The sequence below is a fragment of the Vigna angularis genome, chromosome 3 (genome assembly GCF_016808095.1).
Source record: "Vigna angularis cultivar LongXiaoDou No.4 chromosome 3, ASM1680809v1, whole genome shotgun sequence".
In the NCBI taxonomy this organism is placed as follows: Eukaryota; Viridiplantae; Streptophyta; class Magnoliopsida; order Fabales; family Fabaceae; genus Vigna; species Vigna angularis.
This window is the reverse complement of record NC_068972.1, coordinates 14,297,956-14,316,138: the sequence shown is the minus strand read 5'-3', so window position 1 is coordinate 14,316,138 and position 18,183 is coordinate 14,297,956. Positions and strand designations below refer to the sequence as shown.

At 32.0% G+C, this 18,183-nt stretch overlaps 1 protein-coding gene across 6 annotated transcripts; it reads left to right on the top strand.

Annotated features, from left to right (window-relative positions):
• The first annotated feature begins 2,894 nt into the window (after positions 1-2,894).
• On the top strand, positions 2,895-11,299 carry LOC108323122 (phosphoribosylaminoimidazole carboxylase, chloroplastic). 6 transcript variants are annotated; one of them, XM_052874173.1, is made up of 19 exons: positions 2,895-3,008; positions 3,130-3,275; positions 4,408-4,486; positions 4,802-5,073; positions 5,239-5,454; positions 5,531-5,642; positions 5,827-5,889; positions 5,980-6,118; positions 6,285-6,340; positions 6,875-6,948; positions 7,114-7,261; positions 7,414-7,587; positions 7,789-7,876; positions 7,967-8,083; positions 8,628-8,725; positions 9,537-9,654; positions 9,735-9,829; positions 10,624-10,730; positions 10,810-11,299. In XM_052874173.1, exons 4-19 carry the CDS (start codon positions 4,871-4,873, stop codon positions 10,904-10,906), a joined length of 1,905 nt encoding a protein of 634 aa, XP_052730133.1. In that variant the 5' UTR covers positions 2,895-3,008; positions 3,130-3,275; positions 4,408-4,486; positions 4,802-4,870; the 3' UTR covers positions 10,907-11,299. The 6 variants fall into 6 exon arrangements, with proteins under 6 accessions (XP_052730133.1, XP_017410964.1, XP_017410963.1 ...); XM_017555474.2 differs by having other exon boundaries at positions 2,900-3,090; positions 3,185-3,275; XM_017555475.2 differs by having other exon boundaries at positions 2,899-3,275; positions 4,816-5,073.
• Positions 11,300-18,183: the final 6,884 nt, after the last annotated feature.

Here is an 18,183-nt window from a genome sequence, read left to right as displayed (position 1 = left end):
AAACATACCCAAGCAAAACACAACACAGAAGCAAGGGTGAGCTAGATGGAAAAATCATGTTATAACATTCACATACAATATGCAAATAAAGACAGATATACTAGACTATACAAACACGACTTGTTGCACTATAAACTTGACTCGTCCGGACTTAGAATGATTGTCGAGTTATGGCGGGTCATGCACTCGTGGTGGCCTCTACTGCTTTGCAAAGCTATTGCCAATGGGTTTCACCCTACCACACTCACGAGGTTAGTCTGTTATCACTCACCTTGGGCCATACTGGAAGCACCCAAGCTAGGACCTCCTACTACTACTCACGACATGATTCAATCCTCTCTACTTGAGAATGCTTGACCATTGTAGTTTCAGGATAACCCCCAAGACTGAGCTACCATGCAAATCATTCTAAACACTAAGGGCACCACCATGAATCTTCTCCTTGAAGATCATGGAATTACGTCCAATAATATAGGGCACCACCATGTAACCTCCTTTGAGGTCCATGGAATTATGTCCATCAACCATACTTTTGAAACCACATACTTTCAATCACCAAACATGTTTCATACACTCGCATACTTTTAATATAATCACATTACCACCATCATACTATGCATTCCAAACATTCCACACACTTAATTCGACCAAAAAGAGAGCAAAAGAGAAGACTGGACTCAAAGGATTCGCACAGCGCACCCTCACTCGCAAGGCGAATTAACTCGTTGTACCTCATGTCCCTCGCACAGCGCACCCACTTAATTCGCTATGCGAATTAACTCGCTGAGGCTACAGGCCTCAGGTCTCTCGCACAGCGCACCAAGGTAACTATGCGAAAGCTCAGACAGAGAGCACACTCCCAAACCCTCTTGCTTTGCGCCCATCTCGCTCTTCGAATTAAAATGGCAGTGGTTCCAGACCACCACCAGTCGCATAGCGACAGGATTCGGTAGGCGAATCCACAAACAGAGAGCAACACCCTCTGGTCATTCGCACAGCGCACCAGCTCGCATAGCGAATGACTAAGACAGTGAGCACCCTCTACAGGGTCTCGCTATGCGAGACAACTCGCATAGCGAGTCTGCATAATCTGCAGAACGCAAATTCTGCAGAATTATGCAACTCACACACACTTTACCAATTCTAGGCCCTTTTTATCAACTTCTAACACCCCCAATTCGTGCATTAAGCTTAATTAAAGTTGCCTAGATGATCCTAACTCTCTCTTTACTAATCTAAAGTGATTAAGATCAAGTTTTATCTTTTGAAACATCAATTTCCAACACTTAAAGACCCAATTTTGATTTTACCACTTTTAACATGTTCTAGTCCAGTTTTATGATCCTAACAAGTCACAAATGACTTGCCTAAGATGTCCCAACAGCCCAAATGTGCCCATAACCCCTACTTCCCAAATCCACCACCTCACTTCCCCTAAATTGAACTAAACCACTACCAATTTACTCAAAACAGTGCATACTTACCTTACCTTCCACTTGATCACCCCTTCAACAAAATACATACATCAAACATATCAAATCTCAAATATCACCTCAGCCCAATCAAATCTACAGTCACAAATTTCCAGCATACAGTTCAGTTCATACAACAAATCTCAAAAAAACATAATTTCAACCCAAACAGCATAGTCACACAAAGATCAGCACATTTACACATTTCATAATAATAAATTTTAAGAAAACCTAGCTCCCCTTACCTTATAGTTGAACTGACCAGCTCACAAAAACACTTCAACCGTACCTTGAGTTGTGAGAACTCAACAAAACCCTACAGAACACCACATTGGTGACAGAAACAACTCTTAGAGCTAGAATGTGGTGGAAAATTGAAGAAGATGAAAGCACAAGACACATGCAACTAATTGAGATTTTATGTGCTAGTTCAAGGACAGAGAAGAGGTTGCGTGGAGGAACTTACCAGCTTAGAACCCAAAACGAATCGGATGGTTGTGAAGCTCTCTACGTCGCGGACGTTTGAGCACCACCTAAACAGAAATCCAGTGGCTCAGTAAGGAGAAATGGAAGAGAAAAGACAAAGTTGTGGTAGATAGAAGGCAGAGAAAAAAGAAGAACTGAGTTTTTAGAGAGAAAATGGAATTGGGTTAATGAACCAAAATGTCTGAAAATAGATTTTTAAATACAAAGTTTCTGGTTTCACTTTAATACCCTGTTACTTTCTAATTCATATTTTCAGGTTCTTCAAGACGAAATTTAATCCGTAAGTTTCATTTTCAATACACATTTATCATTCTCTTATCCTTTTCCTACGTCAGAGGAGCATAAAAAATTTATCCATTCCTTTAGAAGAAAACAATTATCAAAATCTTTTAAGAGATTTACTCCAATGTCAAATAAATTCTTCACATTATTGAAAAAAAAAATTATGCTTCAAAGGTTCATCGTTAAGTTCGTATTTATTATTCATTTATTTTATATAGTTTAAATAAAAAATAGATTTATTATTCATGATTGTGAACTGAAAACTGATTGACCCCCTAAGCTTCTTCAGTAGACAGAATCAATTGCCAACACTGAACTCAAAACCTAAGAGAAACACAAAAGCATGAGGAAATATTATAGGTGACAACAAAGAATAGGTCGAGAAAGAAAAGGGAAGAAGAATATAAATATGGCTAAACAACCTTGAATTTTAATAATATAATTTATATATTCAAAATATTTACCCTCTTTATTCCACAATCTAAAACACCAGTTTTCTTAAATTTACAAAATTGTAAACGTATCAATCAGAAAAAAAGATTAAAATAAAATACTAAAAGAAGACGTGAATGTCAATGCTTTCCGAATATTTTTAACAAAACAGGGAAGTTAAATAATTAAATAACAAGATTTAATATTTTAAAAATACAACGAAACAAATGAACACAGCTAAGAGCTATCACTGCAGTGATGTTGTTTAGCGAAAGCTGGGCGGGAAGGGACGGAATCCTTCATTTCGCTAAGCTCAACTTCAGCCACACACCAACTGTTATTCTTATTCTTATTCTAAAAGTTCAAATCTTTTCGTTTCTTGGATTTGGGAATTTCTTTTTTACAAGCTGAGTCACTGGTATTGTTCTTTGTGTTTTTACAAAATGAAAATTTCCAGATAGTGGCAATAAATTAAACTCCAATTGTATTGCAACACGGCGCCTTGTGATTAGGTACTTGATCACCAAAACGGTGTCGTCTCGACCAAAACCACCCCTCCCACGCTATGCGCGTGACCCTAATCGCCGACCGGTGCCCCTGCAGGTAGGTCTACTTGAAATTCTCTGTATCGCCGGGGATTCTGTCCGGCTTTACCTTTTCGTCTAAAGCATTTTAATTTTTTATTTATTTTAAAAGCAGTTATCAAAATGCCCTTATCTTTTTTTCGAAGGAACCCCTATTTAGTTTTTTTTTCCTAAGCCAAAATGGGTTTTGGTTTGTGTTTATTTATATGCATATGAAAAAGTCACATTAAGCCAAGATACAAGGACTAGGAAGGTGGTTGAGGTAAAGACTAAGGTTTGAATAAAATCTTGTTGATTAATAAAACCACTATTCTTCCTTGCTTTTCTGTCCGTCGTCATGTGAGTGGATGAGCTCTAGTGTTCTTGTGTTCTCTCTTTACTGCTTTTTCTTCACAGGAGCAGCTCTATTCTAGAAAGTTTCAAAAGAGGTAGGACTGGGGTGGGTTGCTTCAGTTTGAGATAATTTCAGTATCAGGGGCATTATGGGTCTGACAGATTACAGTGGTACCATTGTTAGTTTAGATTTAGGAAGTTTATCTAGTAATAATTTATTGGAAAATGTACGCTGGAGAGTGAGAAACTGGTTTTTACTTTTGATTTGCCTCATATAAGTCAGTTCAATAGAGTGTACTATGGACCATAAAATTTATCAATAATCGCAACGTTTGAGATTGTAACTATCTTCAGAGTTTGTTGCCTATGCGTCTGATTTTATCATAATTCTCAAAATTTGGAATTTCGCTTTTCTTCTGTAGTACACTTTCTCATCTTTAAAAGAACTAAATGCCAAATCACTATTGGTACCTGTTTAATTTTTGTTCTTGGTGTACTCACAAAACGAAGTGTCGTTTCCTATATTTTTATTGTATATAAACTATAAGGAACCTATCACAACATGAAATTGGATGATCGAGTTGGTAGTCCCTACCTAAGCTCATCGGTAAATGGCATGGTTTTACTTGGAGAGTGATATGTCTTAGTATTTATGGGGCTTATATGATTCCTGCAACACGCAGCTTGAATTCATTGCTCTAATATGTAGTCATATAAGATGGAAGCTTGCATTGTCTTATATTCCTTCTTTTTGGGGTACATATTTGGAGCTGTTGCTACTTTTTTTTTTTAATTATAATGTTGCTGTTTATTTGCAGGTCTTATTAACAAAGTTTAGAAGCCTTCCACTCTTGTTTGCAGATACAATTAATGCAGTTCTTGAGTTAACAATAGCAAGTAACGTTCTTCACTCCAATCAGTTATACTGTTCCCCTCTCCCCACCTCTTCTGTGTTTATATTCCTAGAGCCATTGCTTAGCATCAGCCTTCTTATTTACGTCATAGAAGCAGACTCCGTTAATAAATCTTAAATGTACTTTAGTCTCAAACAGGAAATTTATAATTATATGCGTTTACTTTTGTATAAGCTCTTTGTGATAGAAAATAGTGTTTTGTCTTCTATACCTACTATCATTTTAGACAATAGCAAATGTATCCTGTTATGTTGTTACAAAGAGAATTTATTTGATTATTACAATATTATTTTGGAAGGAACCCCTTTTCAGCTTTGCCTCTCAAAGAAACAAGGGAAGTTTTTGTTGCAAAAACCAAGGTTTGAATATGCTTCACAGTGCACGCATAGTGTTGTCAGGCCACTCCACCATCTCAGCTTTTGCCTTCAGACTCTCTAGTCCCTCCATTAAGACAACCTCGTCACTTGGTTTCCACATGGAGCAATCTCCTTCTATAAAGCTAAAACAGTGTCACCAGCCGGATCTCGCCTGTCAAGCGACATCATTGGATGATAATGATGCTTCTCTAAGGTTAAATTTTGCATTTTAAATAAACAGGGGTTGTTTTCTGATTGTATGGGCTTTGATCTGTTTTTCAGCTTTCTTTGACTTTGGCAGATAAATGTAAAATTCTTTAGAAGTTTCTGAAACTGAAAATGACATGAAAAGCCCAAAATTTGGTATTGATGTTTATAGGAATGACGAACCTCCTGTTCATGGACTATCTGAAGTGGTTGTTGGGGTTCTGGGAGGTGGGCAACTTGGTCGAATGATGTGTCAAGCTGCTTCCCAGATGGCCATTAAAGTCATGGTTTTGGATCCGCAAGAAAATTGCCCTGCTAGTTCTCTCTCTTATCATCATATGGTTGGAAGCTTTGATGAAAGCACTAAAGTGGAAGAATTTGCCAAGAGGTTCAAATTTTTTTGTGTAATTGATATTTTGTATTTGTCATTTTCTATGTCACTTATTGGAAAGTATGATTTTCAGATGTGGAGTATTGACCGTTGAAATTGAACATGTTGATGTTGATACATTGGAAAAACTTGAGAAACAGGGAGTTGACTGCCAGCCCAAAGCCTCTACAGTCAGAATTATTCAGGTGATTATTTTTTATTTTTCTGGATTTTGTGTGTAGTACTAATTAAGAAAATTAACAAGTGGTTAGTTCCATTGTAGTAGGATAATATTCACTTTTTCACAAACTTGGTAATTTCAATAATTGTAAAGGTAAGAGTAATGTTATCTGAATGGTTTCCTTGACAAGATTATTTAACATGTTATAGGATAAGTATCAGCAAAAGGTTCACTTCTCCCAGCATGGGATTCCACTTCCTGAATTTATGAAGGTCTGTACCATTTATCTGAGTTAAAATAGTATTTGAAAATTCATCTTTAGGATATTAATTGAAGATAAATTAATAATATCTTTTGAACAGATAGATGATCTTGAAGGTGCTAAGAAAGTTGGGAAACTCTTTGGATATCCTCTTATGATTAAGAGTAGGAGGCTAGCTTATGATGGGCGAGGAAATTTTGTTGCTAAAAGTGAAGAGGAGCTTTCTTCTGCTGTGGATGGTAAGTAGGTCTTTGACAACTGTGTTTTTTCTTTTATTTTCTTGGGAAGGGAAAAACTTGAAAAACTCGTTTGCCCCTCATTAGCCAAAATAAGAAGAACATCTTTGAATTTATACCTTTTACTTTCTTCTTTAACCTGCCTGCCCCCACACCCCCAACTTTGCAGCTCTAGGAGGATTTGATCGTGGTTTATATGCTGAAAAATGGGCACCTTTTGTCAAGGTCAGTGTCCTTTTTTTTTTGCTGATCATAGTGATTATTCAATCTATGATTCAATAATTGTATGGTGAAAGGTGATATTACTAGTGCTAAACCAAGAATATCCGAGAGTTATATATATATATATATATATATATATATATATATATATATATATATATATATATATATAGTGGTCAATTTGTTAAGTTCTCATCTGAAAGGTTGTCTCAATTTTTCCTCATGGTTGTCAATCAAACAATAACTTTATTTTCCCCCTAATAATAACAGTTTGCCTTGCATGGATGTGAATTATTTCGTGATGTAACTCATTCCAAGGCCATACAATGCTCACTTCACTTACGAAATTCTTTTTCTCTTATATATCCTTCCTTTGAAAGAATTAAGTTATTGTACTTCATGGTGCTTTCATGCAATTTACTTGTCATGCCTTTCAACCCACAATAGTTTTTTATTTCTTAAAATTTTGCTATATTGTCATGTTATTTATAAGTTTTGTTGACCTTCTTACACATTTTTCTCCTAAAATATTGGCAGGAACTAGCGGTTATTGTGGCAAGAGGAAGAGACAATTCAATTTCATGTTATCCTGTTGTTGAAACTATTCACAGGTAACTTGCAGTACACGTTCATTTTTTTGTTATGAAAGATTTTAAATCAAGATTTCCCACAGATTAAATTAAAAGCCTGGGTGGCTATAATCTCAATAACCTGATTTGCAATGTACTGTTTCAGCTTCCTTATATATCTAATAAAATATATATGTTTGGTTCTAGGGACAATATATGTCACATAGTTAAGGCTCCGGCTAATGTAAAATGGAAGACGAGGGAGCTTGCCACTGAAGTTGCTTTCAATGCTGTTAAGTCCCTGGAAGGTGCCGGTGTGTTTGCAGTTGAATTGTTTTTGACTAAGGATGGAGAGGTTGTTACTTTTCTCATCAACTTTGGACATGCCTCAATGTTTTTTCTTCATTGCTATGTTGACTTCTTTTTACTACTAATTTTCTTCTGCTACAAATACTTATATTTGTTTGTCGATTCGATGTTGGTGATCATGTCCATGTTTTTTCACAGATTTTATTAAATGAAGTAGCTCCTAGACCTCACAATAGTGGGCATCACACAATAGAATCTTGCCATACCTCGCAATATGAGCAACATTTGCGGGCTGTTGTTGGTCTTCCTCTTGGTGATCCATCAATGAAAACTCCAGCTGCTATCATGTACAACATATTAGGTGAAGAAGAGGTACTTTTAACATGGAGTATCTCTCCATTTTATATTCTTTCATATATATGAAATAAAGTCTGTTTTTTCTCCCATCCAGGTTGAAGTGATGCTATTATATTTGTCTGGGTTTAAATATAATAATAATAATTATTATTATTATTATATTATTCCATTCACTTACCGTGACACTTGACCATTAAGTTTACTAAATAATTTTAGGGGGAACTTGGTTTTCAATTAGCACATCAATTGATGAAAAGGGCAATGGCCATCCCTGGTGCTTCTGTTCATTGGTATGATAAGCCAGGTAAACTTCTTGTTAAGCAGTAATTTTAAGTTTGACCACTTCACTCTTGCTGTTTCATCACTAAATAACACCATAATGACGATTTTTCAGAAATGAGAAAGCAACGGAAGATGGGCCATATAACTATTGTTGGGTCCTCCCTTAACAATATTGAAAGCAATCTTGCAATACTGCTGGAAGGGAAAGGCTTACATGATAAGACTGCTGGTTAGTGACAAATACTTTCCTTATTCCACTTTATTTTTGTTGCTAGACCTATGATGATGGTTTTCATAGTCAATGTATTAGAGTTTTGAGTGAGAAAACAGAGAAAAAAACAGATATAACAAACTATTTTGATTTAACATTTTTCTTGTTGAATTTAGTATCCGGACATTTTTCTTGTTGAATTTTCTTTCCTATTGGGAGAACTCTATTATTATGTGTATTATTACCTTATAATAATATGCCATCTTGTTATGACTCTGGCAAGACAAATGATTTGTTTCTTCCTCATATTTTACTCAGAACATTGTTCGTATTTAATGAATGTGGAGAATAAAATAAGATTATTGAAATGACAAATTGTACCTGTAGTATTGCTTTCAGTCATCCCTCCTGTGTTTTTCTATCCACTCTCTGACAAATATTAGAAAACTACCTCAAACCATTCTCTTATAATTAAGGAAACTGAAAAGGAGCACTGTATTTGAGAGGTTGAAGTTAGAATTTTGTTCTTATATTATTGCTTTGTTTTGTTTGATAATTGTAGTTGCTCCACGTGTGGGGATCATAATGGGTTCTGATTCGGATCTGCCTGTTATGAAAAGTGCTGCTGAAATCTTGGAGATGTTTGGTGTGCCTCATGAGGTATAATTGTTCTAATTTCCCTGAGGGGGTTGTTGTTTTCTTTTGAGAAATATAAAATACCTTCAGATATATCTTAGAATATTTAAAGTATCTTATATGATGTCTAAGATTTATTCTTCTTTTATATTTTTTATTTATTTCCTTATTTAATTGGGATATTTAAACTTATAGAAATATCTTATTAGAATCAGATTTTTTATGATTTATAGGCATATCATGTCATGTGTATAGGAATAAATATCCTAGTATGATTATCAAAATCAACTCTGTTGCGTAGTACATACACTGTTTTTTCTGTATTCATTCCATCTATTTTTTTTCTTCTTTCAACATGATATTAGAGTGGAACCATTTTATGTGACATGTATTACCGCTATTTTACTAGAGTTCCCTAAAACAAAAAGAGTGGAACTCTAATCATCACATCTTCTATTGTCTCTTATTTTCAGCACGGTTGTCACTTTTCATTGCTTTTAATTTGGTTTGCCATTTTATTTGTACTTGCTGTTCACCACTTATCCGTATATACACTCTATGTTAACCACCTTCCCAGTGGATGCATTGACCTCCACTTTTCTAGGGGCAATGACCTGACTTTTACTATATGCATTGGGAAAAAATTGTTGCCATTGTGCATAGGAAATGTTGGAGCCATTGTGCTCCGGAAATGCTGAGACCAATCCATCTGGTAAAAGGCTAGAGTTAGTCCATCTGGGAAAAAGCCTGGGCCATATCTGAAGATATTTTATATTTCTAACGGTTGTGTATGAAATTTTTATTCTTAAATATAAATATGCGTGTCAAATTTCAGGTACGAATAGTTTCAGCACACAGGACTCCAGAATTGATGTTTTCTTATGCCTCATCTGCTCATGAACGAGGCATACAAGTCATTATTGCTGGTGCTGGTGGTGCAGCTCACTTGCCTGGTAAATCATTTGAATTTTGCTCTATATAATTGTCTTAAAGATGAGTTGTCTATTGGCATTAAGTAAGCTTCAAATCTCAGGTATGGTTGCTGCCCTCACTCCCTTGCCTGTTGTTGGCGTTCCTGTGCGTGCTTCTACCTTGGACGGACTCGATTCACTCTTGTCAATTGTCCAGGTATTTTTTTCCATTGTGTGTGTGTGTGTGTGTATATATATATCAATGCTTACCAATTTTGCATGCTAAACATAATTCTGTGCTGTTTTCTTGGGCTGCCTTTCCAGTGACAAGTTAATAATATGTAATATGATTTTTGATTTGGTATTGTTGGTTCTTTTTTCACAAGCGGAAGATAAATATTGACTGAAATCTTTCCTAAATGAAGTCTTTTCCTTGTTATTTGGTTTTATTGCTAAGGATTCTTGTATTTTTTAATATTAAGTATTGTTCGTGAATAATGGTTGGGACTGTTGAATGTGTTCTGTACACACTCACATTTCTTGTCACATTCTCCTATCAATTTTTTGGTTCAGCATTGGAGCTGGACTTGGCTCGCTTTTTGCCTTATCCCTGCGAGTAACACCAGATATGGTTTAACCAAACAAGTGGAATAATTTTTCATTACAGTATTATGTCAGATTTATCCTCTCTTCTAGGTAGTCGGTTCCGTACCAGTGACCACCAATTAGTGTAGGACTTGAGAAATTACACCGGCTGTGACTTTTTGCAATTATTAAAGCTAATTCGTACACATGTAGATAGTGTTTGGCTTTTATTAGTACCTTTTCTCAAAAGGAGCACTTGAGCTAAATACAATCTTTAAGAATTTCCTAAAACTAACGCGTATTTTTTTTTTTTAAAGAATTTGCAAAAGCTCAAAAGTGCAGCTGCTATAGAAGTTACAAAGTCAAAAAGATTGGATCAAACACCGCCACGGTCTTTTCTTGCTGACACATTTGTTGGTTTTGCAGATGCCAAGAGGTGTTCCAGTTGCCACTGTTGCAGTTAATAATGCAACTAACGCTGGATTGCTGGCAGTGAGGATGTTGGGTGTTGCCAACGATAATCTTCTGTCAAGGTTTCCCCTTCTCCCTCTGTCTTTCTGTAAATCTGATGTTAAATCTGTTCATTGAAGTAAAATTCATAATATTGTGCAGGATGAGTCAATATCAAGAGGACCAAAAAGAAGCCGTCTTGAGCAAAGGAGATAAACTAGAAAAACATGGCTGGGAATCCTACTTAAAAAATAGTTAGTTTTCCCCATAAATTTAGCCTCATTTTTGGTCAACTACAAAGTTTTGGTAGAAAAAGATGTCACATGGAAGGTGTGGTATATCAATAAGTAGGTTGAGAAACGTTGGAGCTATATGTTTTATTACCTAAATCTACAGATCTTCTATTTTCTATTGCTAACATGCAGGAAGAAAGAAGGAAAAGTATCAGTATGTAATATGGCTGAAAAGTCTTGTATTCACATTGATATTTACTCTTATGAAAATAAGTCCCTGCCAGTGCCTCGAAATAGATTTGAACAGCTGGAAAGCAAATGACGAGCTAAAATGTACAACTTGTATTTTATTTGGTTTGTGATGCACAATGTGCCACCACACTCGTATAAATGAGAACAGATTCTGTTGTTTTGGTCCATATTTTGGTTATATGATTCACAACTTTGAACCGACACTGAGCAAGCAAGGTATTGCAAAAGAAATTGGCAAATACTTCGAAAAACGAGTGATTTGACTCTTTTTTTGCTGCTAATTGTAACATGGTACTTAAGCATGATCGGTGAGATCATTGGACCTTGAAGTTTGAGTGATATATGTTTGAATTTCTTGTTTCAGATAAGGTACCGAAAAGTGATTCACCGTAAGGTGTGTCAGTTCCACTTTTTAAACGGATTCCATGATTAAAATTACCACTCGTTTATTGACAGAGCAGTACAGCTATCGTATTATACGTCCCGTGATTATTCAGTACTTCTTTCAAATATAATAAAGTTGTGAGTAAGCTAAATTATATATTTACAAAACATCAAATAAGATTAACATTTATCTAATTTTTATTCTATCCTATTCTTATTTTAGTCTTCTGATTAGCTCAACCCACTATTGTAATATTTAATATCAGGATTTAAAAGAACCATTTACTTGTTTCAATGTTTGAATTAATATTTAGTGTGTTAAAAATATTAATTAACGAGTGTCCTCGTGATATATAGAAAAGAAACTAAAGAACATAATATACCATATACCGAGACGTTATAAAATTTCTTAAAATTATTAGCGATGAGTGAGAAAATCGGAACTATGGAAGAACACAATTTATTAAATACCAATAGTTATAGAATTTACTATTTATTGTTAAATTATTAAAAAAATATTTTTTTTAAGCCTTTGTTAGCATTTTGTTAGCATAAATGATCCAGAACTGGGAAATCCTTGTGGTTTTAGAGTAATGAATCCAAAAATTGCTTAGAAGAGTTTATAAACTGACTTGTAATCTTTTAACTTATTTTATCACTAAATTAATTTTTCATGTAATATAAAAAAAGATTATTAAACAGGGATCGAGCATTTCTAATATATTGAAAACTTCGGATATTCTTAAGCAAATATTAAGACTACGATTATGCACTTTAATTAGGAGGCTAGGGGCGGCATGAGCATAAAACAATGATGATTAGTCCTTAACCAAAGATGGATTAACACTCACTCAGACATTATCATCATGTCACCAGTTAATTTAAAAGAAAACAAAATTTTAAGAATTAAAATAATATAATCCATTTATAAATGTAGTATGTAATATATTAACATTTCAAATTTTATTTAACAGTCTTTAAATTCTTAATGTCATAGTAATATATCGTGTGCAGGCCGTTAGATTTTTTCCTTTTGGTATTAATCCATTATTATATTAAAGTTTTGAACAGATATTTATATTTTAAAAATGTGTAATATAGTCTAGTCTTATAAAATATTTACTCGGGCCTACGCTAATTAAGTTCCAATAAATTTGACGAATGCTCATATATATGTAATCTCTGTTTAATTACAAAAACTTATTGAGAAGTTGTAAGTAGTTCGAATTATTTGTTTGATTATTAAATAATTAGATTAACTATTTAAGAATTTCAAAATGAAAATATCCGTTCATACTGTGCAATAATCAATAAAAACGGAGTAGTTGTTAATATTTCACAATAAAAAAAACAAAAAGAAATTGACCATGACTTTTCTCAACCCATGTTTTACTTCTTTATTTTTCTCAAATAGTTTGTTTTTATTAGAAAGTCTCACGCGGAATGATTTTCTTCTATTTTAAAACATTCTGTTGACTTTTTTCTCGACTCTAAACAAAGTATTTACTGTTACGATGTTTTAAAGAATTAATTAATTTGGATAGTCAAAATTTTGATAAGTATGAATGATTTAGTTAAGTAGTTTACTAGCTTAGGGTTGATCTTGTACAATTTTTAATTATAATTGACATTTTCGTAACTCTGAAAGTAAACCAAAGTAGGTCTAGGAAAAAGATTGAAACACTACTTTGTTTAAAATTATCATCATGTATTTAAATTTTTTATTTCGTTTCTCCTGATCTTATATATATTTGAACCTGTTAACTATTGTTATATATTAAATTTTTAGATCCGCAAGTGTGTCATGAAAAAAGAAAAACCATCATTACTGTAGTAAATATGAATTGTATAATATACACATGTTTTATCTTGTTTCGTTTCAATCCCATATAAACGACCATAGAATACAATATTATAATAGACTGTAACACCAAAAAAATTACTAGACAAAATCTATTGATAATAGAAATTAGTTAATAAATTAAAATTATTGGTAAGTTACTGATAGTAAAAAGTTATTGGTAAAATTTTACCAATAGATAATAAAAATTTATCAATAGTTCTTGATAACCAAAACAAAATATGTCGATAATTATTCATGGTTAATACGTGAATAATAATTTATCAATACTTGTTAATAGATTTTGATTATCAATAAATATAACAATTTGTTTTTTTTTTTTTTCTGTTCTTTTTTTATCATTGTTATTGTTGTTATCGTCACATCCTCTTTCTCCTTTAATCATTGTTGCTCTCACTAATATTGTTGTGATTTCAGTCACTATTTTTACCACGGTTATTATCTCTATTTTTTCATCTATTTCAATTAATTTATAATAATACTCATCAAATTTGATAAAAAATGTTATATCTAATTTAAATTAGAAATTGAATATTTTATCAAATCTAATGAGTATTTATTGACAGATATATTAAAAAAAATTAAAAATTCAATTATTTATGAGTTTTTGAAAATATTATTTATCAATCATTTGAAAAAAAATAATTATTAATAAATTTATAAAAAATAATTATCAACATACTCTTTAGCGAAATATATAGTCAAAATCTAAAATGAAAATTTTAATATCTATTTCACGTATGAAAATTGTAAATTTTTCGACGAAGAGTTTCATTAGTTATTAAAATCAATAATTTATGGATAAAGTTTGTCTACGAAACGGAATGTGGTGACAAATTATTTTCCATGAATAAAATTTGGTTGATATATAAATTGATAATTTGTTAGAGTATAAAAGACGACACAGGACCGTATAACTTTCTACATGGTTAATTGCGGAAACAAAATTATCTGGTCTGGTTGACATAGTCATGGTCGTGGGGTCAGTGGTGAAGACTCGAACGAAGCGTGATAAAGTGGGATAACAAGAAACACAACGAAAAGTGTCTGCAAAAGTAGAGATGTTGAACGTGAATAACCTTAATTACGGGTCAGGGGACTCATTCAACTAGCCAACTACGACTTGCCATTTGCAAATTGCAAGGAAATTTCGGGCTATTTCAACATCATTAAAATATCAACACCTTTTCATCCTTCTAATTTACTCTCTTAATCTCCAAACCGCGGGGTTTTTTTTGTTTTGGTCAAACCAAACATTATTCAACAAACCCTAACCTACCTAGTCACTTTGTCGTGTCCTCACACACACACACACACGCATATATACCATATCTATAATCATCAAATTCATTCGTTGCTCCACCGTCTCAAAGCTTCTCTTCTTTTTCAGAAACCCTTTTCGTTTTTTCATTTTTGCTACAATGGGACGCTGCACGAAGATGTTGGTGTTCACGGCAATTTTGGTATTGAGTCTGCAACAGACATGGGGATTTAGGCTGTTGAAAGAGAAACAACTACTGTGGCAGCAGAATAAGCTAATAATACAATCGCTACAAAGAGGCCCCGTCCAAGGTTCCCAAAGAAACCCCTGTTCCACCGTTCCCGGCCGCAGCCATGGACGCTGCACTTTTGAAACCACCGTTGCTCCTGCACCGCCAACCTTACCACAAGTTGCTACTTAGTTTGGATCATCATCACCATCTTCTGCTATATACTGCTATATCTCATGAGACTCTCAAAGACATGTCTCGTCATCTCCACTTAGGCGATCATCTTCTATCGTATTCATGTTATTCAATTAAAGGTTCTCCATGTATGTATATAGATATTACAGAATTAATGTATACGAAATATATCATCCATATTTTTTTTTATTCAAAGGAAATAAAACAATTTCATTCTTTAATTTGATTATTTCTCTGGCCTTCCTTCTTTGATTCTGTATGCTTTTTTCTTTTTTGTGTATTTCTCTCTCTCTCTCTCTCTCTCTCTCTCTCTCTGGCTCTCTGGATTTTGAACTTTTACTGGTGATATTATATTGTCTGTGCCGTGGTCTTCATTACTTTGCACAGATCCTGCCGTCAAATCTGCTGGCTGGCTGCCATGCATGCATGACATGTTTATTATAAATGCATATACAGTTTCGCTACTTTCGTTAAAGATGCGTTGACTAGCACATAATAAATAGGTAAAACATAAATAATTTTTCAAAATTATATAGGCACGTTATTTGGTTATTTTCTTTAATAAAATTCACCCATCAAGATGCTGTTTTAAATTACCCAAGGTTAGTTCTTGAAAGTTCTAAAGTATTACCGTACATAAATTCTTATATAATAATTAATTAGCATAAAATAGCTTGACGTAAAAAGGATTTTAAGAAATTAGTTTAGTAATGAATTAAGTCTTTTTGAGAGATTGACTTTGGTGACAAAAATTATGGAAGAATAATATGTATCGTGACATTTTAGAGGGCTAACATGGTAACTTGGGTACTATGAAGGCTTTTGAAAAAGATGGTACATAGAGTCTCAAAGGTTATTTCTTTTTTTAACTGAATTTTGAATTGCTGTGATATAAGGTGTAGCGTTGAGCGAAGGGAACTCCACGTTGAAATTCAAACCCTTTTATTATATTATATAGATTTCAAACACGAAAACACATACAAGCTTGCTAGCCTTATGCTTCAATTTTTGTAAATCAATTTACACTTAACTCATTTATAAAAAAAAATTAAGTTATTGATTACTCATCATCCCATTTGAAATATATATTCATTTATATACCAAATTTTATCTTCTTATATCTGTTTACATAAATATTTTTATTATTCCTAAATAAAAAAAGAATAAGCTCGTCTTCTTTCTCTTCTAACAAATTAATTAATTTGTGCATCAAAATTTAAATTAGTCTCTAATATTAACTACAAATTTTAACTAATATTAAAAACCAATTTGACCCTAATTCACAAACTAGTATTTTTCAATAGGAACTATTTTACATACCAACACTTTTTAATTTATAAAATAATTATTAATTTAGTTAATATAATAAATAAATAGTTTTTATTTCTAAATTTGATTATTATTTAACGATGATTTTGTTACAGTATTTGTGTCTCTTTTTACAAATGAAAAAATGAATTGATAAAAACAAACACAACACTAATGTTAATATATATACATCAGTCTTCTCTTAGATAAATTTAATGGAACTATTTTTGCATGATATACTTATATATCAATACAAAATATCATGAAAATTTTGTAAAAATGATTCATAAGATTTATTATGATTATATGTTAGTAAGGTATAAAAAAATGTATTTTTTGATTTAGTTTTTTTCCTCTCTACTGCTTTCTTTGTACAAAAGCGGCGCGCTGGAAATTAATGAAATTTTAAAAAAATGAAACTATAGAAGATAACAAAATATAATTACTATCATTATTGATATTTATGATAATATCATCTTGATTAAGATATCACTTCAACTGTTGATTAAAAGAAAATTTCGTCGCTGAAAAGAAAAGAAAAAGTTAAACTTAAGTTATATATTATTAGTGCTTCGAATTAAAACTTTTTTTTGAAAAATAGTTATATTTTAAGGACGTAATCAATATATTTTTTTTTAACTTTTATATTATAATATGCAACTTAAAAAAACAAGACTTTCACTCTACTCAATCTTAAGTAAATATTTTTAATATTTTCGCCTTTTCCTTTTTAAATATGAATTTCACGCATTACATCAAACTAAAAGTATATCTTGGTCATTCTAATTTTGATCTAAGTTGAATTCAAATTTTTTAAAATAAATGATAAATAATTAAAAATAATATTATATATAAAATGTATTTCATCATAAGTTTTTATTATAGCATAAAAATATGATTTATTTGTTTAAAAGTTTTTAATCATGTAAAGTTATGTATATCTAATATATTAGAGGACTAATTTAATGTGATTGATTTTCTGATATTCATGTTCTCCATATTTTTTTTCTTAACAAATTTGTGTAGAAATATCCTCACTATTTAAATTATTTTTTCAAACTCAATAAAATTGATTGTAAAAAGAATATTTGTAATCAAATACACATACATGTCAATTCGGCCCCTTGTATTGTTTGGTCCATTTATATGGATTGGACTCATATGGTCAAAAAGTCTTTTATTGAAAAAATTCCTGAATCTAAAATATTCACAAAAAGTTTTATGGGTCTGAGTCAATCCATCAGCTTTCATTTTAGAAAAATATTCATTGGGTGATTCACCCAACACTCTACACCTCCAATTTTTTAAAAAGTTTTATTTTTAACCTTAATAAATATTTCATTACAATTTTTCTCTTTTTTCTTTAAATAACTCTATACTATGCATCTTGCACGATCTCACATCTAACTCTCCTCTTCTAACATCTCACCATACACCTTCTAATTTCTATTTTTATAATAATTATACTAAAAAAACACAAAATAAAGATAATAAAAATAAAAATAATAATAATGAAAATAAAAAAACAAAAAAATCATAATATAAAATATGATTTAATACATTAAATTAAATTAAATTAAATTTTAAATAAAAATTAAATTTTAAAAAAAATGTTTATCGAATTCAAATCCGGTAAACAATTCTTTCTAAATTTTGTTATTTAATTTAATTAAAATTCTAAAATTATTTAATATACTTTAATATTTTAATAATAATTAAAATATGATTCATATTATAATAATAATTATATTAAAAAAAATTAAAATTATAAAAAAATAGTAATCTTAATAATATTAATTTAAAATTTGACTTA

What these genes read in the sequence shown, in the direction of transcription:
- LOC108323122 (XM_052874173.1), top strand. Translation starts at nt 4,871, where the DNA reads ATGCTTCACAGTGCACGCATAGTGTTGTCAGGCCACTCCACCATCTCA. An exon ending in AATGGGCACCTTTTGTCAAG is followed by an intron (nt 6,341 to 6,874) that starts GTCAGTGTCCTT and finishes AAATATTGGCAG; the next exon opens with GAACTAGCGGTTATTGTGGC. An exon ending in ACATATTAGGTGAAGAAGAG is followed by an intron (nt 7,588 to 7,788) that starts GTACTTTTAACA and finishes AAATAATTTTAG; the next exon opens with GGGGAACTTGGTTTTCAATT.